The sequence below is a fragment of the Carassius auratus genome, chromosome 2 (genome assembly GCF_003368295.1).
Source record: "Carassius auratus strain Wakin chromosome 2, ASM336829v1, whole genome shotgun sequence".
NCBI classification, from domain to species: domain Eukaryota; kingdom Metazoa; phylum Chordata; class Actinopteri; order Cypriniformes; family Cyprinidae; genus Carassius; species Carassius auratus.
In genome coordinates, this window is record NC_039244.1 from 15,194,052 (window position 1) to 15,220,478 (window position 26,427).

Genomic DNA, 26,427 nt, shown 5'->3' on the forward strand with positions numbered 1-26,427 from the left:
GTTCTATCTAACTAGCTGTTGTTCTGTCTCTGTTGTTCTAGTTAAGACTTTATCTTTCTAGGTAGCTAGCTATTATTCTAACAGCTGTCATTCTAGCTAACTAACTACAGTATAATTCTATCGTTCTGTCATTCTGTTGTTCTATCCATCTCACTGATTCATCTTCTGTGGTTTCTCCTGTCACACTTTCTCTCTGAATCCTGTTGAAACTGTGCTAATCTCGCTCTTGTGTTTTCCTATCTTTCTGTCTCTTGCGTCGCGACTGGTAGGAGTATATCCGTCGTCAGTTGGAGGAGGAACAGAGACAGCTCGAGATCCTGCAGCAGCAGCTCTTGCAAGAGCAGGCACTCTTACTGGTAACAGAGAGAAGACACCCTCGCCTTGCTGTTCCCCTGAGCCCTGTCCCTCCTCTCCTCGACCCGCTGCTCTGCTGACCCATATAATATCTCTGTTAATCTTTAGGCATCCTTTTGTGCATGTAGAAATACAATTCTCTTTGATTTCACATCGAGGCAGAACATATCCCTGGCATAGATTGTGTATGTTTACCTTTTAATAGATCCAGCATGTGCATGTTTTGTTTTTGTATGGTCATTGTGCATTTGTGGTTCTTGTGTTTCGATCCTTGCAATTGCATAGCCCTTGGTGATGTTTCGGAATAGTTTTTTTTTTTTTTTTTAACCGTCATTATCTCATTGTTTCTTTAGGAGTATAAACGTAAACAGCTGGAGAAACAGAGACAGGCCGAGAGATTGCAGAGACAACTCAAGCAAGAGAGGGATTACCAACAGCAGATAGACTCAAGACATCCAGAGAAGAAGCAACTCTACCACTACAAAGATGCCGACAAACTCAGCGACAAACCTGCCTGGGCCCAAGAGGTGGGCAAAACTGAAATTAGATTAGATTTTTTTCCATCATTGGTAGTTTTTTTGCTTGTTTGTTTTTTTTTTTTTGTACCAGGGAATACTTTCTAGCTCCACCCACAGTGAAGTCTGATTTGTCTAAATCCTTATAACTATACATTTAACATCAAATATATTCTGATTGGCTTCACATCATACTCTGTTACACATTCTGTGCAGACAGATGAATTGCGTGTCACTGGAAACAGTTAGGACACTGTGTTACACAGAAATGTTTTCAAGCACATTTTTCAGGGTCATCAGCCTGGAAACTTTTACTGAAAGTCTAACAATGCTTGATGATGAGTCAGCAAAATGAAAACGGACAGATTAACTCTCTTGTTTTATCCTAGGATGTCAACAAAATGACCACCACAGTCCATTTAGAATGCCATATACAGTATAACTGAAGGAAACTGTATTTAACTGTTTTTATGTGATGCAGCCCAGGCACTTTTGAACTTTATTCACAATAGCGTTCTGCTTTTGTCTTTGCTTTACTCGGCCAAGTGCACACTATAAAACAGAAGGTTGTTAGTAATTAATAATCACAGATTATTCACAGAAACATACATATTAAAGGTGCATTAAGTAGTTTGGTGCTAATTTAAAAAAAAACACATTTAAGAAATAAATTTTGTTTTATATGACGAGTTGAATACTGTACTCCTAATAGATCTTTCAAAAGAGTTTAATCGTGTATGGTGCTGTTCACCCTCCTTGCGATCCACTGTGTTTTACTAAATGCTGGACAGAATCCTCATGCTCATTGACTAAAATCTCTTCAGATGTTTTATAGAGCAGTTCACACAATAATTAATTCAGTGTAATTTACATAAAACTCAGAGACAATCATACTGATCAATGGTGATAGATGACAGGGCAGTGTCTAACTCTATTGTGGTATTAGTACTGAAAGTACAGAAAGGCTACATCTACATTCATCTGGATACAAAACAGCGTTTTCATTTTAAAACGCTTTCAGTTCACACTAGCGTTTTCAAGCGTTTTCCAAAAGGGTCTCATCCACACTAAAAAAATCAGAAAACGTTAAATTCACTTTCTGCGCATGCGTAAAGCCTTAAAAAAGCTCACTGTGGATGATTCACAAGGAAAAGACATGAGACATTTTCAAGCAGTTTTTCGGACAGGATTATTTTATTTCCGAAAATAACTCCCCATTCACTGACGCCTCCAGGTCACACAGTCACAATTGTATGTCTGATCTAAAACGTCACTGCCCTCATATTTTGCCGCAAATAGTTATCGCGAGTAAATTTGTTTTCTTGTTTGTAGGACTGTGTTATGAAGAGTGTACAACGTAACACATCTATAGAAATAGTGTGAAAGTGAGTATAATATGTGTCACATGACTAAACTTGTGTCATCATTAGTGTCATCATCAGCCTCTGTTTTCACAGTCCACACTGAGACGCGAATACAGCTTTTCAAATGTATCTACTTTGGAGAGCGTTTTCAAAAAGATTGATTTAAAAACGTCATCTCAGTGTGGACGGAAGGCCAAAATGGAGAGAAATAGATGGGTTTTAAAATTAAAACATTAGTGTGGACAAGGCCAAAGAATATCAACACTAACAATAGATAAAGAACTACTGAATGCATCTTTAACACGACAGTTACATCTTGTCAGCAAACATGGAGCTAGAAGATCTTCAGCATGTTGCAACTTGATGAACTAAGATTTTTTGAGACTTCAGAGTGAAAGCGATATAATTTGCATTCTTATAGTATGCGCTTGGCCCAGGTGTTTTTTGACCAACTCAACTGTTTAACCAAAAAACTCTTGACTCAATGTTTCAGGTCCATCTTCAGCTCTTGAAAGCTAGCCAACCCATCTACACCAAGCATTCCTCATCCCCATCCCGTCAGCGTCACCCCCCCCACCGGACCCACTCAGACCCAACTAAACTGTTTCTCCCTTTAAGTGAAAGGATCAAAAAACATTTACAGCAGAAGCAGCAGCAGCAGCATCACCCCAACTTCCATGTCTCAGGCCAGCAAGGAAGTCGATTGAACATTAGCCAGCAGGAGCGACAGTTTAGGGTCTGCCATAAGGCTGGGCATCATGCCCGCAGACGCAAGCCAAACCCAGTCATCACCAAACCGGTTAGTTCAGAGAACCTGGCCTCGCCCTTAGAGTCGCCTTGCCATAGACTAGATGTAGATGATTTCCTTCCACAAATCGCCATTGACCAGGAGTGTATAAATTCCGACGAGGACAGCGTGCTGTCCCAGTCAGCCCCGGAGCACTCGCTCCGAGAGATGTTGCCCAAAGATCAACGTTCAAACTCTGTGTCATCCAAGAACCTCCTGATGGTTCCGCAATGGGAGTGGGGCGTGCCTCTCGCAACATTCAATTCAGACAATTCATTTCATGTAAATCGCAGCTCCTCTGCTCTTGACCTGTCTTCATCCCCTTCGTGGAAGCACCCCAGGCAGGGTTTTAACCGGCCTATCTGGCGCTCCAATTCTTTTGAATGCGAGAGGTTTTTTAAAGTTCACCAAAAATCCCCTAAACATTCCGATATGGCCGCACCGCTCCGCTCTGTATTGCGCTGGATAGGGGTTTCTCCTCGAAGCACACCCAGAGGAACCCCAGGTTCCTCAAGGTCACCATCCCCAGGTAGCCATCACAGCCCCGTGGTCAGCCCCAATTTGTCCCCGGTAGGCTCCCCGTTCTCCTACAGCAACATGATGACGATCAGGCCCCTCGTCAATTGAGGTGGTCTGTGATCATTGTAAATAGGTGTAAATAGATGTAAATAGCCGTTCCTAGATTGTCAGATGGCACTTTTTTATTTACTGAATGCTATTCCTAAAATCTATGTATGTACATTATGCAACTGGCCATTAAGTAGACTTGTTGGCCACTCCACGTGTCTCCATTCCTCCTATTCCCATGGCTCTTACTCATCAGTGACATCATGAAAGCTCCTCTGTCATTTGTTTGCCCCTGTTCCTCCTGATTATGAGCCCCATCAGATGGCCCACCACCCCGCCGGGATGCCTTCTGTTTTTATGTAAGCCTTAGCAATCAGTGCAGCCCATTTCTGGGTGCTTCTGGGTGCATCGCCGATTGGTGTTGGAGCTCCTATTTTTCTCTCGCAAGGTGGCATGTGGTGAACTCCTCAAATCATTCTAATCAAACCACTTTGGAGAAAGATTGAAAACTAAAGGTTTAATGTTTAGTCTGAAAAGCATTCATCGAGTTTTATATCTATTGGGAAGTGTTCAGAATTCTGGAAGTACTCCTGGATAGCTGAATCAGTTCCGTGATTTTGTTTCTCTACACCATGTCCTGACCAGACACACTAAGCACAAAGCTGAAATCGATTGTCTAGTCTAGTCAAAATCTAATTTGTCTATCTTCCCAATCCACACAACGAGTGCTGTATGAAAGATGTAATTTTGTAGGCCAACCCTGAAGTTAACTTCACCCTTGTTCCCTTAACAGTAAAAGCTTAAATGATTTAATGAGAAGAATAATTTAATAGAAAACAAGTTTTGTTCATCAAGGTAATCTTCACAAATGAACATTTTTATGAATAGAAAAGGGACATTCAAAAAACAAATGACTTGTTTGTCATATATGTTGACCTTGTGTTGACCACAGACATTATTTAAAAAAAACATTGACTTCTGGAACATGGAACATATCATTTCCAGGTTTTAAGACTCATTCCTGCATTGCTCAACTGTAAATCAAAAAAAAAAAAAAAGTCCTCTTATTGGCTGTGAAGGTGCCATGTCCCGTAGTAGTTACATGTTCATTGAAAACAGCTTGAACTGGATTGGACATAAAGCTAGCTTCTTAACCAATGAACCAGAACTTTTAAACACCAATGATGGATCATATAGTTTCCATTTAGAATGCCCTTTAAATAACCCAAATTATGAATCTAGATATATCTGAGCAAGCTGCCATCCATCTCCACACTAGCCACCCATTTGTTTTTGAATTTGACAAGCTCAAATAAGGTTCTGTATAAATGTGAATGGTTACCTTGATGACTTCGAAATTAGACAGGAACTGAAATCCTTTCATCTAGTTGCCAAGCAGTGTCTCATATCTTGGCTTTTTCTTTACCCACTGACATACTTTCCATCGTTTCACCTCTCAAAGGTCATCAGTCTCTTTGCTTGTAGAAGGTGCTGGTCTGCTCTTACTGTTATATGAATGACCTGATCAACATGCAATGGATAATTCCTCTTCTTGCTGAATAGATTGCTTTTCTCTTTCAGCTGGTGTAATAGTATCAACTGATTAACTTTACTGTTTGCTGGTGCATTTTTCAAGGTTTTGCTAGTTTTCACTAATTTGCCTGTTCTAATGTGGCTTTTTATTACTCATGAAGGTTGAGGAACGCTCTAAACTGAACCGCCTGAGCTCTCCTGCCCTGCAGCATAAAGTGGCTAACCGTATCTCTGACCCTTCCCTTCCGCCGCGCTCGGAGTCCTTTAGCAGTGGGGGTATGCAGCCGGCACGGACCCCTCCTATCCACCGCCCTGTGGAGCCTCAGGTACAACATTTAGTTTTGTTTTTGTGAAAGGAATCACTCTTAATGTGCAGTATATGTCTACTGTATCAGTTGTTTTATATAAGTTATATATTTTTCAGTTTTTTATTCTGTTAATAAATTCACTTTCAGCATTTATTTTTAGGATTGAATTGTAATATTGGACTTTTGTTGACCATACTTTGAAATCAATTATTGGCTTATTGGAAAGAATTGTAATATTTTGCATCCCTGCTTTATTTATTATAAAACATGCATCATTTTGTTCTTTAGGGGTGTTATTGGAGACATGTAACAAGTATAAATAAATGTTCTCAATCGAAAGACAAGTACAGATGGAACACATATGGAAATCAAACCAGCAATTAATAATTCCTTCGAAAATTATTTCTAAAACATCTTTATCAAGTAGTCACAGATGACTGGAAAGGTCATGAAAATGTGTTGGTGAAAATGTGTCTGAATCATGATCTAAGCACTTTATGATTGCTTCTTCTTCTTAGATGGCTCATTTGGTTCCAGTGAGGTCCCATAGCTCCTCTCTGTCGGTCTCCCAGTCCTTGCATGATCCGTCAGCCAAAGGTGTTTCAGCCTTCCAGGAGATCCTGGTGTCCCCTCGGCCAGAGATGCCACGGCAGAACTCCGACCCGACTTTAGAGATACCCCCTCCGGCCCCTCGCATGGCCAGCCGCGAGGAAAAGCCTGACTGCAGTTCCCCCTGGCTAATGGAAGATGACATTCCTCCCAAGGTCAGAATTATTACAGTAATGAACTTTTGAAGATCAACTTCACTTTTTTCCTATTTTCAAAGTTTCACACCTAAAGGGATATCCTTTGATAATCATTTTGGCAAATAGACTACGGTTCAATTGTTTGGGGTCGTTAAGGTTTTTTAAAATGTTTTCGAAAGACTTATGCTCACCAAGACTGCATTTGTTTGATTAAAAAATTACAATCATAATTATTTGTATCATAATTTTGTAAAATATAAAAATTTATTTTAAAATTCCAAATTAAAAAGCTTAATTTTCAGGATAATTAATAATTTTTCACATGATCCTTCAGAATTCATTCTAATATGCTGATTATTTGCTAAAAAATGAAACAAAAAAACAATAACAATGATCTTACCGACCCCAAGATTTTGTAAGGTAGACCGTGAATGTTTAAAGCACCTTAACATGAGACGTTGGTGTGATCCAAATTAATGATTCAAAGACTATTCCTAAAATATGATGTCTCTCTTTGTTGTTCAAGATAAATTATTGTTGTGATCACGCTATGATCCCTTATCACTGATGTTTGGCCATCTGTGTGTTTGATTAAAGTTGTGCAGTACTACCCAGGTGCCCCAACGGACCACTTCTATCTCCCCTGCTCTGGTCAGGAAGAACTCTCCTGGAAATGGAGAGTCTGGTCTGGCCTCTCTGGCCTCTCTGCTCATCCGCACCAGGTCAGCTCAACTCAGCTCTCAGTCAGATCTCATGCTGGAGGTGTTGCTCTGTTGGTGTATTGAAGCACTGACAGTATCTTAAACTCTCCAGTAATCCAGACCTGAGGAGGACAGAGCTGTCCCTGGATGTGGCTCTGCAGAGAACAAGCAGTAACAGCTCATCCAGCTCCAGCACACCCAGCTCTCAGGGCTGCTCCATGCCTGGATCCAGTGGGAGGAACCAGCAGAAAGGTCAGAATTTCTATATTGTTTTCTTTATTTATTTTATCTTGAGTTTCTATAATGTGGACAGAACAATTGTAGAATTCTTACATTATCATCTCGCACAACTTTGACGCCATACCATTTTTACTTGGACTATTCCGACTGGTTACAGTACTGTACATGGTGATTAATTAATGATTTTGAGGGATCAAACCAGAAACCTTCTGGAAAGCAGTCTTGAGCTTCAACCACTGCACACCACCATCCAAAAGCAAGTTTTTTTTTATAGCTTTTATTTACAGGTAAAAAGAGGCAGACAGGCAAATAAAGGATAGAGAGGAGCAGGACTTGATCCAGGCCAGATTTAAACCCGGGTCCCTGTGAGCAATCCTTTTGTTATAAGCCAGTGTATGTGGTCATCTTGTGTTATGAGTGACTGGTGCAGACATGAACCTCCCAGAATGCCTCAGTCTGACATCCTCCAAGGGACTGAAGGAGCTGGCACTCGTTTAGACTTCATTCTAGTTGTTTTTGCTGGGCGGTTCCACTCTGTTCACCTTGTCAGATGTGCAGTACTGCACTCGTCCTCCAGAGAGTGAAGTGGATGTAAAGTATGACATGCTGCATACATTGCCTGTTTTGAGCACTTGAATTGTTTAGTTATAGTTGGTGTATTTATAGGCACTTCAAAGATGGGCAGAGTCCAGCTTTTACCAATAGCGGCAATAATCTCAGTGTAATCTTTATGTTTGAGAACAAGTTGTCTTTTTCCATAATAATCAGAATACAGGTCCATCAATTTGTTTTTTCTTAAACCTTTAAAATTGATGTCCTCGAATCTTTAAATCCTCTTATGTTGTTTTCCAGGCTCTGGTAAATCAGAAGGATCTCCAGTGGCATTACAGGAGACTTCCAAACCCACTCAGGATGAAAGCAGAGATTTGAACAAACCTGGTCGACCTGCGGTAAGTTGCATCCTATTGGCACTTATATATCATCTAGCCATATCATCTTCATTTCCTGTTTCAATATGCACACTACTATTTGAACTTCCTGGTTTGTCTCATTTTTAATCTAGCATTTGTTTGAAGGTGCTTGTAGTTCTCTTTGGATTGTAGAAGTGACCTCTGAACACAGTTCTAGACTAAACAACGTTCAGTCGCAGATGCGGTTTTACTGTTGGAGGCCAAATGTCCAACTGGTTATATTGTTCAGTCTGTCCTCTATGCAAATTTTCCACGTGTGAACACTGTTACAGTGTTATACACTGTATAGTGTTATTACAGAAGTTATACACCGAAATTGAAATTCTTGGATGTCACACCTGTCCAAAATTGGTATTTAAAATTAGAATTTGTTTGGAATAACTATCAGTTGTATTAATATTAATATTATTTAAATGTTTAAATTAATGATTTACACTGTTTCTTCCCTTTAGTTAGTGTCAATTAAATTAAGTCTACAACTACTTAAAAATTACATAATATATATATATATCTTTAAAAAATGCAGTGGAAGTCAATTTATATAAAAGCGGCTGCCAAATGCATAAAAGATGCACAATTTATTAGCTTATGCATTGCCAGGCAGGGAATCATGCCCATGACATTGGCGATACCAGGGCCAATGCTTTCCTACAATTGCATGGAAAACCAAACCTTATATATATATATATATATATATATATATATATATAATTTTTTTTTTTTTTTTTTTTTTTTTTTTTTTTTTTACATTTACTTTTTTGTGGCAGCATTTTGGCTCGGACAACCCAAGTACTTACTTAAGGAAACGCATGTTTAGTAATTGAAAACAGCTCTCTGAGGTGTGATTAATGTTTGAACAAAGGCCTTGGGCTGTCTACATAATTAGCTGACCTACAATCTGTATTAACCAGCTCCAGCACTCTTAATGCACATCTCTGATGTGTTTTCTCTCTCTGCTGTTCTTTATCTGTCTTCTCACCTGGACGTCAATTATGGCTGGTAAGCCAGAGTAAGGGTTGGTAACATTCCCATCCATCTTTCTCTCAGTCCCTCTCAATCTAAAGGTTGCCTGTCAGAGGACTTTGGGAATTCTTGCCTGCTAATCTCAATAGCAACGCTGACTTGAGAAAAGCTTGTCCTCTTTTACCCTCTCAACTTTCTCACTAGGCTGGATTGCCAGTGGCTTTTTTCAGATTCTCTCGCCCCAGCGCAAATAACCCCAGCTATTTGTTGGGAGACTTGCTGTTTCCATAGCAACTAAAGTTCAGGTTCAAGTTCAGTTTTTATGTTGGGTTTAGAGCTAGGATTACAGGTCAAATGCAAACTGATTACAGGTGACCCTTGCTTGAGACCTCCAAAATACTCAGCAAATCATTTTCAGAGATTAATAGCAATTTCTTTGTGGGAGAAGACGTATCTGAATGTGTGAGAATTTTACAATTGAATCTTCTTCTACTGCTGTGCTGAGTCAGAATCAATAAAATTTTAATTTTAATGACTTTAATCATCCTTACAATGTTGGGACATCTACTTTTAAATTGGAGTGTTATAGCATAGTTATAAAGCCTTTAAACCTCAGTTAAGCTATAGGAATTCTGCACACTTACTCAAATGACTCAGTGAATCATTTTTGAACCAGTTCATTTTCTTGAACCATTAAATGTACTGAATCATTTTATTGATTACCAATTACTAATTAGGGTTAGGGTAAACCTTAACCCTAATTAGTGATTAGTGAATCATATTAGTTATATGATTATCTCTATCTTTCTTTCAGGATCTGACTGCCCTGGCTAAAGAACTGAGGGAGTTGCGAATAGATGAGATCAACCGGCCGCCCCTTAAACTGACCGACTACTCTTCCTCTAGTGAGGACACTGAGAGCAGTGAGGATGAGGATGGTATTGTGGGGCATGACGGCACAGTGCCAGTCAGTGACATCCCCAGGATCATGTAAGTGCAAACCATTAGTTGTCTCTAAATTTTATGTCAGAGCTGTGGCTTAGCGATTAGGGCATGTTGTGTCAGTATGCTTATGGGGGCATTTCATGTTCAAGTATGGCTTGCAACTTTTTTGATCCTCTTCCCCATTCCACATTTATCCTCTCTCGTCTTATTCTCTTTCTATGTCTGTCCATAAAATGAGCACAGAAATTTAATTCTGTTTTAATCTGATTCTGTAAAATGCAAGCCTAAGTTTCTTGTATTTGTCTTCCTCAGGCCGTCTGTTCGGAGAAATAATGGGTCTTTCACAAGCAGCCACGACGAGTCCTTTGGCGACTCCTACAATGCTGAGTCTAAAGATGGCACCCTAAGAATGAGAGAGGTGAGACCCCAATTCCAGTCACGTTAAATCTCACTTCTCAAATGTGTAAAACACTGTTTAATTGATGTTCTCTATAGAGCAATGAAAAGCAACGCTTGGGCCACAGTGAGAGCAATGGTTTCGCAGGCCACGGGAACTTACCAGACCTGGTGCAGCAAAGCCACTCCCCATCAGGAACTCCAACAGGCCTTAATTCCCAGCACCTAGACTCTATGGATGAGGTAGATAACTTTTAAGAGGGATACATATCCAATATATTTACCCAGGCAAAGCTATTTCAAATCCGGCTTGAGTTATTTCCCAATCCTATGCTACCCTCCTCTCCCTTTAATTTGCTCTCTTCTCTTCACTATAACTAGAATTAAAATGATGCTAAAGGGACTAAAAATGTGTGGAAAACACTTTGCTGTCCTAATGACTCCCATTTTCATATCTCTGTTGCAGACATTACTTACTGACTCATAGGGACAAGTGAAAGTCTAAAATGTCCTGCTGTGTTATAGAACTCTTTTTCTTCTTAACCATCTATTATCTAAACAGCAGGAATTGTGCTTCTGTTATATTTTTAGCCCCAACCCCAGATGGGGTTTCTCTGAATGCCTGCTATTAAATAATTTTACTGGAGCTGACATGGTTCAATTGTTGTTTTTTTTATCAGTTTTGTCATGGAGGTGGTTCGAAAGCTTCTTTCACCCCGTTTATGGACCCATGTGTATATCAGAGCTCCCCCACAGACGACAACGATGAGAGCTCAGCCGGTAAATATACAGATCACAAACAAACACATCCTGTTTTCACTGCCTGCAACACTGAAAGGAAGAACATTATGGAAAGTAATTTGGATGGCACAACATTTTGGATAAAATGGGTTTTAAAATCGGTTTATTCTGGGCACTGAATGAGATAAGAGCGTTTCAACATAATTTAGCTTTCTCCTGCCGGGTCTGGTTCTTGTCCAAACATCCGTTTATGAATGAAATAGTTCCTCTTTCATATCATTTAATGTGTTTTCTTGTCTTCTCACCTCTGCAGCTTTTTTTGCTAATGAGCTGTTGCATCAGGAACAGGCCAAACTGAACGAGGCTCGCAAGATCTCTGTGGTCAATGTCAACCCCACCAACATCAGACCTCACAGCGACACCCCAGAGATCCGCAAGTACAAGAAGCGCTTCAACTCCGAGATCCTGTGTGCTGCTCTATGGGGTACATCAATGCCTTTTTTTTTCGTTTCAGTTCCTCCTCAAATATACATTCTTGAGTCAGAATCCAATTCTGACAAGTCTTGTGTTTTGTGTTTGTGGATGCTCAGGTGTGAATCTCTTGGTGGGCACTGAGAACGGTTTAATGCTGCTGGACCGCAGTGGTCAGGGCAAGGTGTATAACCTCATCACTCGCCGACGCTTCCAACAGATGGAAGTTCTAGAAGGTCTAAATGTCCTGGTCACCATATCAGGTTGGTCTCACTACAAAATAAGTAGTTGAAGTTGACATTTCAGTGTCGTGTACTGCAGTCAGATGACAATTAAGTCCACATTTTTAGGCTTAGTGCTTTTTTCCGCTAAAAAAAGCCTTGGGACAGCTCTTTGTGTCATTTGGGGATAGATTTCATGTTTTATTAAGATGTCAGCTTTGTCATTGATGTTTGCAGGGAAGAAAAACAAGCTGCGTGTCTACTATTTGTCATGGCTGAGAAACAGGATACTGCACAATGATCCGGAGGTAGAGAAGAAACAGGGCTGGATCACTGTTGGGGATCTGGAAGGCTGTATTCACTATAAAGTTGGTAAGTCTCTGTTAAAGTTATCACAAAAATACAAAAGCATTTTATATCAATATACATTTCACCATACTGAGTCAGTTTTCAGAGTTTTCTATTTTAATTGTCAGTATTGTTTCATAAATATCAGTGACTTCATATTATCATCAAAAAAATTATATATAATTATAATTTAGAAAAATTATATTTTATTTGCAACATTATTATAAACATTGACCACATATTGGTGAACCTGTATTAATTTCTTTTTATTTTATTATATTTTTATATTTTATTTACAATATTATATATAAATAGTATCATCTTCATGGAATACAAAGTGAGCCTGTATTTAAGTTTTTTTATTTTATTATTATTTATATTCCATTTTATTTGCAACATTACATATTAATAGAAATATTAGCAGCACATTAGACAATGTGAGGCTGCATTTTCTGAGCATGCAGAATGAAGCAACGTCCAAGATATTGGGGTTGAAAGATGAAGGCTTCCCTGTTAGAGCAGAGGCTGTTAAGATGGAGGCGGTTGAGTAGACTTATCGAGATTTCTGATGCTAATCGAAAGGATTGACATTCGGCTCGTCTCTAACAGCATGGAGAGTAGCAGCAGGGGACGGTCTGTTTTATTGTATGAATATGACAGACTGCCACTGTGAGCTGCAGGTAAATGAAAGCATGATTTACTTTGTTTTCAGTGAAATACGAGAGAATTAAATTCCTGGTGATCGCACTGAAGAACTCTGTAGAGATTTATGCATGGGCCCCCAAGCCGTACCATAAATTCATGGCATTCAAGGTATGATGGTGTTTTCTTATCTTTCAAATACTCTCTGCATTTCTTACTTGCTATTTAACTAGCATATAATAATACAATTTGTCAGTGAAAGAAAATGCCTTAAAGGTTTGCATGCATTAACTGCCTGTTTAACCAGCTCCCTAGACTCAGCATCCATTTCTGGATCTTTTTGTTTCTGGCAGTCGTTCACAGAGCTGCAACACAGGCCTCAGCTGGTGGACCTGACAGTAGAAGAGGGTCAAAGGTTAAAGGTCATCTATGGCTCTAGTGTGGGCTTTCATGTCATAGATGTGGATTCTGGAAACCCTTATGACATCTACATACCATCACATGTAAGTGATGCGTTTTTAAATTAACCTCATGGAAATGCTGGATCCGTTTTTGTTGCCATCAATACATTTACGATACCGAATCCTCTTTAACTACAAATTAAGCAGCATCACAGCTACCAAAATGCAATTATTAGTGTACTTTAATAAGCTTTTTGTATGAAATACTATTCTTCCATAGATTCCCTTTGGTAAACAATGATTCCTTGAATTAATAAATGTAAATGGATTAAATGGCCATCTAAAGGTCTCCTTAAGATCTGCATCATGAACTGCCAGTAACCCGTTCTTCTTCTCTGTCTTAGATCCAGAGCAGCGTGACCCCTCATGCCATCGTGGTGCTTCCTAAGACTGATGGCATGGAGATGCTGCTGTGTTATGAAGATGAGGGCGTTTATGTCAACACCAACGGCAGAATCACCAAGGACGTGGTCTTGCAGTGGGGAGAGATGCCCACCTCTGTTGGTGAGTCTGTTTCAATACCCTTCCCAACTGTGCAAGAGGAAACAGGGCCATACCGACCAGAGAATGACTTCTATTCAAGTTATCAAATATTTATCTCCAGAGAATAATTACAAAAACTGCATATTTTGCTGTATTGACTAATATTAGCATGAGTCCACAGTCACAGTGGCACTGATAACCGATTGGCCTCTAGTGCAGTGTCTGTTTCTGTTAGCTGCCAGCACATGGGTAGAGCTTGAGGGATGTGAGGCCAACAGAAGTGTGTGAAAACAACAGAGGGCTGCCATACATCCTCTGCCTTGTGTGAAGAGATAAAAGTAGTTCACCCAGAGTTCAAAAACATTCGAAACTTGGCTTCAACTTCTTTGTTTTGAGAAGATTGTATGTGGCTGTGTGTGTGTGTGTCTGTGTGTGTGTGTGTATGAGCTGGTTTGAGTAACACATCAGCTGGAGTATTAAGGGCTTTTGGCATGCTTTATCATATATAATAATCACAATGAGGGAGATTTTGGCAGGGTGTTATGATTATTAGTAGTTCTTCCGAATTCTTCCGAAGCAGTATGAGGAAAATATTGAAATAATGACGTTTAAGTCATTATTTCAGTAAATAAAATACTGTCATTACATTGAAAACAGAGACTTTGACATTCTGCAATCTGCTTTGCGCATTCTGAAATTCATCTTTTTGTCCCCAAGAACAAAGAAATGAACAGAATAGCACAGACATTACCCAGGTTTTTTTTTTTTTTTCAAAAAGGAAAACTACATTGTTCACACTTTTGAGAGAACTATGGTGCCCTACTTTGTTTTTTGTATAAAGATTATCTATGCATGAGAACTCAACAAGATGTTCTGTTTTGCAGCTTATATCCACTCCAACCAGATCATGGGCTGGGGAGAGAAAGCCATTGAGATCCGCTCTGTTGAAACGGGCCACCTGGACGGGGTTTTCATGCACAAGAGAGCTCAGAGACTCAAGTTCCTCTGTGAGAGGAATGACAAGGTTAGACTTATTGATGTAGATCACCAGTGTTATTGCTCATCTAAAACAGCTTTGACCATTTTGGACGAGCTTAGATTTTTCTTTTCTTTCTTTCCTGCAGGTGTTCTTTGCCTCGGTCCGATCAGGCGGTAGCAGTCAAGTGTTCTTCATGACGCTGAACAGGAACTCTTTGATGAACTGGTGAAGCTCCCGCAGACCCAACACCGTGGAGCCTTTTTCCTGTCAGCAGTACATTGCAGGCGACAGTACATTGACAGTTTGGTCTGAAAAAGATTTAAAAAATATTAGTTACTCTTGAGGAGTGAGCTTGGAGACATGGGCCTGTCCCGTAAGAAGAGCACTGGCTCTCTGCACACTGACGTCACCTGCAGTGGCACGCAGTTCTCAGAAGAGGGGGCTCATTAACTTGAACTAGGTTTTACACCTTATTTGTGGCCTCTGGTAAAGCCGGTTCTTTTCGGGGGTCCTGCCCTTTATGCCCCTGTTTTGATTGACTTTTTCCAATGCATTTTAGTCAGTTGCATGATTGTAAAGACTTGGACAATATTAAAAAGATAACAAACGTGGGGATAAACATTAGCAAGCACTCAGGCTAAGACCAAGCTTTAGTCTCTTGATGTTTCGCTTTCTCTTGATATTGGCCAACACCGTCGGTTTGACAAATATCTGTGACGGCAATTTTTGTCCCGATTCCTCTAAAGTGAACAACATGCTTGAAAGAAACGGAATAACGCTGGTGCTCATTTGTATATTGTCAACAAAATCCATAAACTTTACATTTATCCAAAGTACTGTATCTCAAAATATAGTTGAGTATGTTTGATAGCTCTTGAGGTTGGAAATACGGAGCTGAATGGATCATGAATGCATCTTTAATTAAGTTGCATACAAAGTTTTGAATCCTTTACTCCATTTTTGTTTTCTGAATGTTTGAAACAAGAAGAAATGGAAGCACAAAAGTTAACAGTGAAATCTAGCCATATGCGGAAGAAAACAGTCCTCCTCACTGGTTGCATGTTTGTGTCGACACTGGATCAGATGTTGTGCGATGTGTATGTCAGAGCAACATATCTGAGGTGAAAAAAAAAATAAAAAAAAAGATAAAAGCACCTGTATTTCGGTGACTATTGAGAATTGATGATGACTTTATTTAGATTTAATTATGGTGCCTACTAGCACAAATTAGCCTGTGTGAAATCGATTTTTAGAGGCACATTGATTTTCTATTTTTGCATAATATTTTTTACGGCATAACTCTTATGTTTCGGCCATCATTTGTAGGCCGTAAGTCTCTCTTTTCAACATTTCCGAAGTCTCAGCATTGTTCAGTTAAGCTGTAGCTTCTTAACACTTTTATTTTGCACCAGTGTTTAATGGGTTAAACAAACCTGGGGCTCAAAAACATTCCAAAAAAAGGAAAAGTTTCTTCATCTGATAAGTATGATCAACGATCTCTTGGACTACAATATCACAAATGTTGATCTTAACTTCTTGGTACAAATGTTGGTACAGAGCCGCTACAGAAGATCAACAGATATTAACCATAATGTGTTGTTTTTGTATTGTTCATTAGCTCTTTTTTTCAGTTTAAGACTTTTTTTTTCTTGTTTTCGTTTGTATGTTTGCCTGGGTCTTCAGTTTAACGCTTTAAATGTTCTCGAAGTTGATTTTTGCACACTATATATATATATATATATATATATATATATATATATATATATATATATATATATATATATATATATATATATATATATATATATATTTCTTTCACATCTCTTACATAGAAAAAGAAGATATTTTAATGATAAGGGAATGAGAGGTTTTTAGCAATAATGTCCTGCTGATGTATGTATGTATGTATGTATGTGTGCTGTGTGAAACACTGTGTTCGGCCAGTGCTGGGGAAGAACCTCACCTGAGCTCTTTTAATTAACTACTTTATTTGACACTCAAGAATGGTTACTTAATGTTTCTGTCTTAATATGTTTTTAATTATCATTGAAAGCTGTAAACAAGATTTTAATTTATTTTACGGTGACAGAAGCACTATATCCTCTTTTGGTTTGTTTGTTTTTTATTTTATGATAAGAAAAAAATAAATAAACAAATCAGTACCTTTTGTGGCCCGTGTTAGTGTCCCTCACTCTGTTGACTCTTTGGTTGTTTTTCCAGACCTGATGAAAGCACCAGTATCTCTGAGCACTGAGAACTTTGCTCTGATAGGTGTAATACATTAACTCTTCTTACTCAAACATGTAACGTCTTATCCAGCCGCTTTATGCTAATTAAAAAAAGAACCAATCTAGCAATACTGACACCTGGTATTCTTTCATATTTTCATCATAAACGTCATTATATGCCTTAAAGTGATAAAAGGCAATGTCAATCATTTTGACCATACAAAAAAAAAAAAAAAAAAAAAGTGAAACAATAGTCCGGTGTTCAGTGGGAAAATGATTGTCCTGAAGCAGCACATAAACAGCGGTGATCCACGGACATCATTAGTGGATCAGGGCAGAAGGTCTCCAGCTCAGCACACATGTGCAGCATGATCCTGCAGTAACGGGATTGATCATTTACTGAGTATTGGGAAAGCAACCGAGAACCTTGGAGCCACTATTAATGACCAAGAACGGCTTTTGCTGACACTTCATGCAAAATGGAGAAGGTAAATTGATTGAATCCTTTTGTAGCAATTCATATGAATATTGAAAATGTCTTTTAATTGTATCTGAATGATAAGTAACAGTTTGGCAATGGTGAATGGTGTAAAATAGTGTCTTGATATGACTTGCATGTTGAATTTAAATGTATTTTTGTTCTGTTGTACTTTTGTTTGAATGAGACTGCAAAGATTATAACATGCGGAATCGTGAATGCAGGTGTTATTCATGCTTTGATTATGAGCTTTCTGGGTTTATCATTAATTTTACTTTGATTTGACAAAATAAACCGCCATTTAATTGTAAGCTGTCAAATGAATAACCAAAATGACCAGTATACAGATACTTTTATTATGTGAATGAAAAATTATTTTAATAGATGTAAGAAATGCAACCATTCAAAGTGTTTAATAGGACATTCGGTTCGTATGAATGGTTATTTACATAACTTAGTTATGTTAATAAACTACAGTATGCGTACATGTATGTTTGTAATTGTGCATTGTTATTGTTTTTACTATAGAAGATAATTGTAATGTAGTACGTGTTATGTACACACTAGAGATTTTCAGATCATCAAGAGATTTAGTTCTGTTTACTCAGGTATTACTCATGCACTTGACAAAATATGTTCAATTTATGTTCAATTAATTTCAGATGTTATAACATTAATTTTTTAATCAGTTATACTAGTGAAGAGTATTACCCAAACTACATCTAATTGTGTTCATAGTTATTAAATCAAATTTTTGTTCAAACAAAGAATACATTTTATAATTAATTAAAAAAATGATAATTTTTAAGTGCACAATTTAATTCAAATGTTAATTTTTTTAGTTCACCAACATTTCTATTTCAGTGCAAGACCTTTACATTAAAAAGTTCTGCTCTTAATTATAAATTAAGGAGGGAAACATAATTGAGCGTTATGATAAAATGTTTTGTTTGTATTGCTAATTTCACATGATGAATTGATCAAGAGTACACAATATACTGTAAATGAATATTGATATTGTCAATGAAAATGTAAGGAATAAACTGAATGGAACAAATTATGTCAGTGTGCTCTTTAAAGGAAAATGACTTGTATTAGCAATGCTTCAAAGTTAAAAGATACAACATATTTATTATTTGACATAAAATTTCTAAATATTCTTAAATCAAGGTACATTTTCTTGAGAAGCAAAATGACAAAGTCTTGTCTTATGTGGCATTGATCAAATTAAGTGAGTTTATTTTTCAAGCGAGGACCATTATCTGCCAATGGGCTCAGTAAACAGGTTTTTATATCCCGTTAAGCATAAACTCGCTTAATTTTGTTCAATTTCAAGAACAAGACTTAATACATTCAATTTGCATCTGAAGTTAATGTATCCTGATTTAAGGATGCTTAGATATTCAAATTGGTGCTTTTATAAATGAAAGACTTTCTGCTCGGACTTTTTTAGGCCTTCATTTGTGGAAGGTCAAAATTAGGACCTGTTGTGCTTTCCTGTCTCACAGCAGTTAACAGGCACACTCGCTCTGGCAGTGTTCACGGCTGTGCTTGGCTCTCTGCAAATGGGATACAGCCTGGGCGTCATCAACGCCCCACAGAAGGTCAGTCATCACACCATCATTACAACCTTCACACTCCTAATTGCATTCAGAGCCAGCGTGACATGTATTTATCTATTTGAGATTATATCATCAAGAGAAAGGACTATTGTTCTCTATTATTATTGGGAAGTGATTAGTCATGGCATTATGCAATTTGTGTTGTAGGTCATTGGAAGGCACTATGCAAGATCTCTGGGTGTCTATAATGAAGAGCTAGCTCGTAGGGAAGGAGGAAACACAACAGAGCATGAAGAACCGACTGATGCGTCTGTGGTCATGTACATGTCCTTGTCTGTGGCCGCCTTCTCCATCGGAGGCATTGTGTCCTCCTTTCTAGTCAGCTTTGTTAGCGACATCCGTGGAAGGTGGAGTATTCGTGAATTATTAACGTTGATTGCAAGAAATCATTTAATCTTCCCATATCTTGAAAGTAAAATGTTTTATGTGTTCGGATTCAGTGGAATGTGACTCATAACTGTGGTCTTTTCTGTATAATATATTGATTTACAGGATCAAAGGTATGCTGTTTATAAATGTCTTGGCCATAACAGCTGGTCTGCTAATGGGCCTGGCTAAGATGGGCACACCTTACCTCATGGTGATAGCAGGACGTGCTATCATGGGACTCTACTGTGGTAAGAGACACAAGCTTGCCTCTGTTTTCATGGAATCGTAAGAGAAAGAAAGACTAGGCATTTTTATAATTGATAAAATTATAAAAAATGATCATAAAATAATAAGCAAAAAAAAAAAAAAAAAAGAATTACAATAAATAGAAAAAATTTAGTAAAATGTTATTTCAAATGTATTAAAAACAAGTAAGAAAAAAAACAAGAGTACATAAGATAAAAAGAAAAACATTTTTGATAATAATACAAAATTTAAAAAAACAAAGAAAAAAAGAGTAATGTAAAAATTGGTAAATTTAGTCAAAGAAAAAGCAACATCACAACAGCAAGAACTGCACAGAATCTTAGACAGCGGGATATTGCTTTTATACAGCAGTTAGATATTTTGTATATTTTTGCTCCACCAATGAAATAGTGATGTAAATGAACAATTTATTTTGTATCATGAAATGCATGAATAAAATATTTGAACTGGAAGACACATTTGGAACTCACAATTTCTGATTATTATTATTTTTTTTTTATCACAATATGATCAATGATTGCATATGTGGGTGTGTTTGGGGAATTTGGCTATTGAAAATATACATATAATCTTAATTTAACTAATTTAAGATCAAATTAAATCAATTAGCAAAAATGAAATAATAGTTCATTTTGCTGAACGAGATTCAAATATCACATAATAAATGATCCAATCCTCTCACGACTGCCACAAAAATCATTTCAAACAAAGCACAGCAGAAACTGTTGTGTCTCCGAGTAGCACTCGGTAGCTGTGTTTCCTGATCAGATCAGTTGAGTGAATTATTCAGTGACTATCACACAGAGGCAGCCATTTGCTTATTACCTAAATTAATACTTTTTTTAAATTAATCGTTAGAGTGAATGATTCATGGTTCACTTACAAAGACGATCACTTTTCATCTGCTTTAGATGTAATGAATGTTTACGTTTTTTACTTAAATTTGTTTTATTATATTGCACTGTCACCTGTTTTATGTATGAATATGCAATATGTTTTGAGTGCACACTTGTTCATATACAGTATGACACATTTGTTATAGGTCTGTCATCTGGCCTGGTGCCTCTGTACATTGGAGAGATTTCTCCAGTGAAGTACAGAGGTGCTATGGGAGCACTTCACCAGCTGGCTATTGTCATTGGCATCCTCATTAGTCAAGTGAGTGCCATTTTTATAATACAGTACATCTAATACATAATAAAAGTTAACAGGTTCATAGTGGGAACTGAATATTTACTGAACATTTAGTTTTATTAAGTAAAAGAACATGACCATACATGATCTTCCATGGAAATTTTTTATTACAATCAGCTGAAACAACTGTGATAAAAAAAATAAATAAAATAAAAATAAAATAAAATAGTTAAGTAAATTACTCATGAGGTCTAGGGTCAAACAATCTGCTCTTAGTCAAAAAAAAAAAAAAAAAAAAAATTAACGCCTTCATTGTTATTGATACTAACAAAAAAATGTACTTATTTTTACTTCTTATTAGAATCTGTAAGATGTGTGCAGTTGTCCCTGTCATCTACAGGTCATTGGTCTGGATTTCTTGCTGGGAAATGATGACATGTGGCACGTGTTGCTGGGTCTTTCTGGAGCTCCTGCTATCCTGCAGAGTCTGCTGCTGCTTGTGTGTCCAGAGAGTCCTCGATATCTCTACATCAAACTAGGCAAAGTGGAAGAAGCATGCAAGAGTATGTGCCTAAGCCTTTCTTAGTCATTACTCTTAGACTTCTGCTTCCACATTATGACACCAAAGTACCATAATTTAATATCAATAACAAAATAATTTTAAGAATAAAGCCAAAACTACAATAATACATTTTTTTAAGATTCAAGTCAGTAATATGAGAATAAGCAAAGTAGCTTCAAAGTGAAGTGGAGCTGACCACAGGCTGCCAATACAGATGCACAAAGCAAGCAATTTCCTGAAAGACTGTCTGGTTCTTTCTCCTTAATAAATTCAATTTCCTACATTTCACTGCCGGATTCTAATGATAACTCCGATTTGCTAAAATAATTTCTTTCTTTCTTCTCTCTCTCTCTTTCTCTCTCTCTTTTTTTAAGTAAAACTGACACATGGTAGTCAATCTAAATCCTCCACATACATTCTGTGCATTGATGAAGCTATGTATATATATATATATATATATATATATATATATATATATATATATATATATATATATATATATATATATATATATATGAGAAAAATTCTTGTAACCTTATGACTTAATTTAACATTACAACCATATTTTTGTAACTTACCATTTTATTCTTGTAACACTGACTATTTTTTAAACAATACCAATTTATTTTGCTAACATTATACATTTATTTTTGTAGCATACTAACTTTATTCTTGTAACCTTACAACTTTATTTCTGTAAAATGATATATATATATATATATATATATATATATATATATATATATATATATATATATATATATATATATATATATATATATATATATATATATATATATATATATATGTGTGTGTGTATTTAATGGTTAACACTTTAGTACAGGGTCCAATTCACACTAATAAGTAGTTGCTTATTAGCATGTCTATTATTAACATATTGGCTGTTTATTAGTGCATATAAAGTACATATAATGCATGACATCCATAATCCTACCCAATACCCTAAACTTAACAACTACCTTATAAACTATTAATAAGCAGCAAATAAGGAGTTAATTGAGGCAAAAGTCATAGTTAATGGTTAGTTAATAGTGAGAATTGGACCCTAAAATAAAGTGTGACCAAAAAGGATACATAAATAAAAATGAAAACATTCTGAACTTCTTGTCTGAAGACCAGAAAAAAGAATGAGTCTCAGTTCTTCCCTCTGGTAGGTCTGAAAAGGCTGAAGGGAGATTACGACACCTCAAAGGACATAGGAGAGATGCAGGCAGAGAAAGAGGAGGCCATGAAAGAGGCACAAATGTCCATCCTGCGGCTGCTCCGTTCCTCGGTGTACCGCCAGCAGCTCTTTGTGGCCCTGATGATGCATTTATCCCAGCAGTTCTCTGGGATCAACGCTGTATGCTCAATCTACCTTTATACTCCTATTTTATTGAAAAACCATTTCAATTGACATTTTATGGACCCCATTACTATTAGACAACTGTAACATTTGATCTTCTCTTTGTTGTTTATTCTAGATCTTTTATTACTCTACCTCGATCTTCCAGACTGCGGGGGTTGCTCAGCCTGTGTATGCCACTATTGGAGTGGGAGTTATAAACATCATATTCACCCTTGTGTCGGTAAACAGACGCTAATTTAAAGGCAAACACTGACTGCTGAGGAACAGGCTCTCGTCTCTTAGAAACAGCAAAGTGCTGTTGCCTCTCGGGTCTTACTTTCCCTGAATGCTGTTTTTCTTTAAAAAATAACTCAAGACTAATATTGCAGATTTTCCAACTTGAGGCCATGTTTCTTTAGACAACAGATTGCAACTGATGGCAGATCAGCTCTCATTAGCACTGGGATCAAAATGTGTCATTTAGTTAGGTTAGATTTGTACAAATTTGTGCTGATATTATCAATTGTCCTCATATTTAATATACCATGACCCAGCGAGACATCTGACCTTGAATCTTGTGAACGGATTAAGTTATAATAACTGCTGGATCTGGAGAGTTGGCAGAAGCCTGCTTCTATCGGCTCATAGAGCTGGAGAGCAGCCATATGTTATCGGGGACTTTGCAGTGTTTATCTCTGCTAGTTCAAGGGCAGCCTGCAAGTGAAAACAGTTTGAGTAAAGAGTCAAGAGCTACTCTAAATCAACCAATCCATTCAGAACAGGTTTGGATGAATCTGGTGCATGAAAGCGCGGTGCTTTAGTCTAGTAATTTTCTGATTTTCACTCAAGAAAGTTTAAGCTCTAGAGAAATGAATAATTAAAATTAAGTAATTAAAAAAAAAATTGTTTAAATGTGAAAATTAAATAACATAACATAACATAATAAAATTAAATATTTAACAATATATAAAATAATTATAAATTAATAATATATATATAAAAATAGTTCATTAATACATTTTCATAAAAGAGGGAATACAAAACATATATGGATAAATATACAAATGTCCACTAAACTGTTAAAAAAGCATAAATAATAATAATAATAATAATAAACTAAAAATTTAAATATTTACAGTGAATTTGGTTTGATTGAGACATTTTCCCCCCAGTTTTTACCTAGTATTTATTCTCCCCTATAAAGCATGTTTAGCCGTTTAAAGCCACTAGATGTCAGTATATGACTAAAACAAATGACAAAAACTTTTGAAAATCTTTCTTGAAGCATAAAGGCAATTGCAGATAATTCGGGTGATTCTTGAACAGTCCTGCTGATTCATGTGTGTTTTTTACAGGTGATGATAGTGGACAGAGCAGGCAGAAGGACACTGACTATAGTTGGGTTGGGAGGAATGTGCTGCTGCGCTGTGGCCATGACAGTGGGCCTGGCTTTTCAGGTATGATCTGAATTAGATTTTTATTTTTGTAATAGACAACCAAACCCGAACAGAAATGAAGATAACTATAGGACTGAATTACTTTTGTGTCTCACTCTTAATTCTGCTTCTCAGGACGTTTACTCGTGGATGAGCTACCTCAGCATGGCAGCCATATTCCTGTTCGTGTCGTTCTTTGAGATCGGTCCTGGACCAATCCCATGGTTCATTGTGGCAGAGATCTTCAGTCAGGGACCGCGTCCAGCAGCCATCGCATTAGCTGGGTGCTGCAACTGGACATGTAATTTTATTATTGGCATGTGTTTCCCTTATTTAGAGGTATATTGAGTTCCCTGAACCTTTCATATTGTGCAATATATTTACATGCCATCGTTACATAAGGTACTCAAAATAAGAATAACTCTGCTTTGGTCCTTAGGGTCTTTGCGGGAAATATGTCTTCGTCATTTTTGCAGTACTCCTATTCGGCTTCACTGTTTTTACCTACTTGCGTGTCCCTGAAACAAAAGGGAAGACTTTAGAGGAGATAGCGGCTGTCTTTCATCACAAACGTGGAGCCCCCCCTTCCAAACCTCAAGAAGAGGCTGAGATGGTGCATCTCAAAAGCTCTACAGAGGCCTGAAAGGGACCGTTATCTTTTTAAAACTGTGGAATGAAAGATGTTACTGCTGTCACAGAACTCGCCTGTGGCAGAAATGATCTGCTGTATATTCCACAGAGCCTTGCATCAGGAGCTCGATGAGCTCATCATTTGACAGGAAATAATTGGTTTAGAAGCAGGTAAAGAGATTAACTAAACACAACTGTAAAAATTGTGAAAGATGATGCACAATATAGACATGCACTGGCCTTGGTACAACTGATGCTGAGACTTAAATGATTGTATATTATTTTTATATTCCCTAAGTTATATATAATGTATGTTAAAGCCTTTTTTAAGGCATTATACAATAATTCTTTAGTGTATTTTATTAATATGACCTGACCTTTTAGTGATATATATTTGGTTGTGTCATAAAGCTCAACCAGTCACCTGAAAGAAGATTATAAACTTTGATGCATATAGGTGATAACTATTTTAAAATGAACCTGTGAAAGAACATCATATACAGTTGGTTAGTGGATAGAGAAAATGCTTACATTTTCTTCAAGAGTTACAGTGGTGGTATTACAGTTGTGTATTTTTGCCATTAGAAAATTATTAATGTTTTAAAGTAAATCATTCCAATAACAAACATGTCATAGCAATGATTTGCTTTACTGGATATAAGACTGTTAGGAAATAACCGCTACTTTATTTACATTTGAACCTATGGTATAGGAATAGCAGCAGAGTCCATAAATCGTTCATACAGTACTAGGAAAGGCTTTAAAAAAAAACAATAGTGCTGAAACCCTTTTTTGCTGTCTGTTGCTTTTGTCATTCTTCCATTAAAATTATACTCCATTGCAGTTTGATGAGTGAAAAAAAACCTGGAATGTTATTGCAAAGATGCTGTATGTACATTACTGTACTTAATCTACCATTCACAATTATGGATTTGGTAAATGTTTAATGTTTCTGAAAGAAGTCTGTGCTTACTTAGGCTACATTTATTTGTAAAAACATTAATATTTTGCAATATTATTATTTAAAATAACTTTTGGTCATCAAGAAACTTATTATCAGTGTTGATAAAGGTGGAATGTAGAGGCTTGTTGAAGCTGAATGGGAGCCTTAAAGTAGTCATTTATTCTTTCTTTTCTCTTTGGTAGTTGATAATACTACAGATCAAATATAATGACCTATGAACTCCAATATCATCATGTTTTCAAATTTCTGATGGAAGGAGTAAATAGGCTACAAGACTTGCATACATTCAATTAAGCAATTAAGCAGGGCGAGGCAATTGCCATGTGTTTTCAATGAGAGGTTAGGCCTACTTTTTTTTCAATTATAGTATTTGGCAATTGAGGACTGTCGATTGTGTGTGAAGCCAATTTATTTTGCGTGTCAAGCGGATGCAAACCTAAGACAGCCCAGCATAATTGCATCCAAAAGATGGTGCACACTTTTAGAAACAATGGTGTAAAGGTAAAAATAAAATAAAAAATCAGATGTCAGCACAATTAAAAATAAGATATCAGCACAATAACACTCAGCAAAATAGTCTAATTATCGTTATCGTTAAATCCTAGAACTCACAGAGATATAACTTTTTGTCTATATTGCAAACCCTTATATAT

General features: G+C 37.0%; 2 protein-coding genes across 4 annotated transcripts in view; both read left to right on the forward strand.

The window, feature by feature from the left end:
• The window catches only part of LOC113117269 (TRAF2 and NCK-interacting protein kinase-like), a 65,680-nt gene extending 50,657 nt beyond the window's left edge, over window positions 1-15,023 (forward strand). The window contains exons 13-32 of one of the 3 annotated variants that reach the window (XM_026285838.1): window positions 270-356; window positions 708-881; window positions 2,727-3,032; window positions 5,282-5,446; window positions 5,947-6,192; window positions 6,772-6,896; window positions 6,988-7,127; window positions 7,968-8,065; window positions 9,864-10,039; window positions 10,307-10,412; window positions 10,490-10,633; window positions 11,071-11,170; window positions 11,445-11,615; window positions 11,722-11,865; window positions 12,061-12,195; window positions 12,884-12,984; window positions 13,167-13,316; window positions 13,619-13,778; window positions 14,642-14,781; window positions 14,882-15,023. In XM_026285838.1, the coding sequence (XP_026141623.1) occupies window positions 270-356; window positions 708-881; window positions 2,727-3,032; window positions 5,282-5,446; window positions 5,947-6,192; window positions 6,772-6,896; window positions 6,988-7,127; window positions 7,968-8,065; window positions 9,864-10,039; window positions 10,307-10,412; window positions 10,490-10,633; window positions 11,071-11,170; window positions 11,445-11,615; window positions 11,722-11,865; window positions 12,061-12,195; window positions 12,884-12,984; window positions 13,167-13,316; window positions 13,619-13,778; window positions 14,642-14,781; window positions 14,882-14,965 (2,952 nt within the window). In that variant the 3' untranslated portion in view covers window positions 14,966-15,023. The remainder of the gene's footprint in view (window positions 1-269; window positions 357-707; window positions 882-2,726; window positions 3,033-5,281; window positions 5,447-5,946; window positions 6,193-6,771; window positions 6,897-6,987; window positions 7,128-7,967; window positions 8,066-9,863; window positions 10,040-10,306; window positions 10,413-10,489; window positions 10,634-11,070; window positions 11,171-11,444; window positions 11,616-11,721; window positions 11,866-12,060; window positions 12,196-12,883; window positions 12,985-13,166; window positions 13,317-13,618; window positions 13,779-14,641; window positions 14,782-14,881) is intronic. The other 2 variants (XM_026285856.1, XM_026285847.1) reach the window with 2 other exon arrangements.
• Window positions 15,024-17,294: 2,271 nt separating this feature from the next.
• On the forward strand, window positions 17,295-25,053 carry LOC113117284 (solute carrier family 2, facilitated glucose transporter member 2-like). Its single transcript, XM_026285865.1, has 11 exons — window positions 17,295-17,452; window positions 18,951-19,046; window positions 19,212-19,411; window positions 19,557-19,681; window positions 20,743-20,858; window positions 21,235-21,397; window positions 22,572-22,759; window positions 22,881-22,985; window positions 24,100-24,201; window positions 24,316-24,519; window positions 24,620-25,053. Exons 1-11 carry the CDS (start codon window positions 17,444-17,446, stop codon window positions 24,821-24,823), a joined length of 1,512 nt encoding a protein of 503 aa, XP_026141650.1. The 5' UTR covers window positions 17,295-17,443; the 3' UTR covers window positions 24,824-25,053.
• The last annotated feature ends 1,374 nt before the right edge of the window (window positions 25,054-26,427 follow it).

Bases quoted from the DNA above. Each gene is read 5' to 3' on its own strand.
- LOC113117284 (XM_026285865.1), top strand. The intron at 19,412-19,556 runs GTGGAGTATTCG...ATTGATTTACAG, and splicing joins GTTAGCGACATCCGTGGAAG to GATCAAAGGTATGCTGTTTA. The intron at 24,520-24,619 runs GTATATTGAGTT...TTTGGTCCTTAG, and splicing joins TGTGTTTCCCTTATTTAGAG to GGTCTTTGCGGGAAATATGT.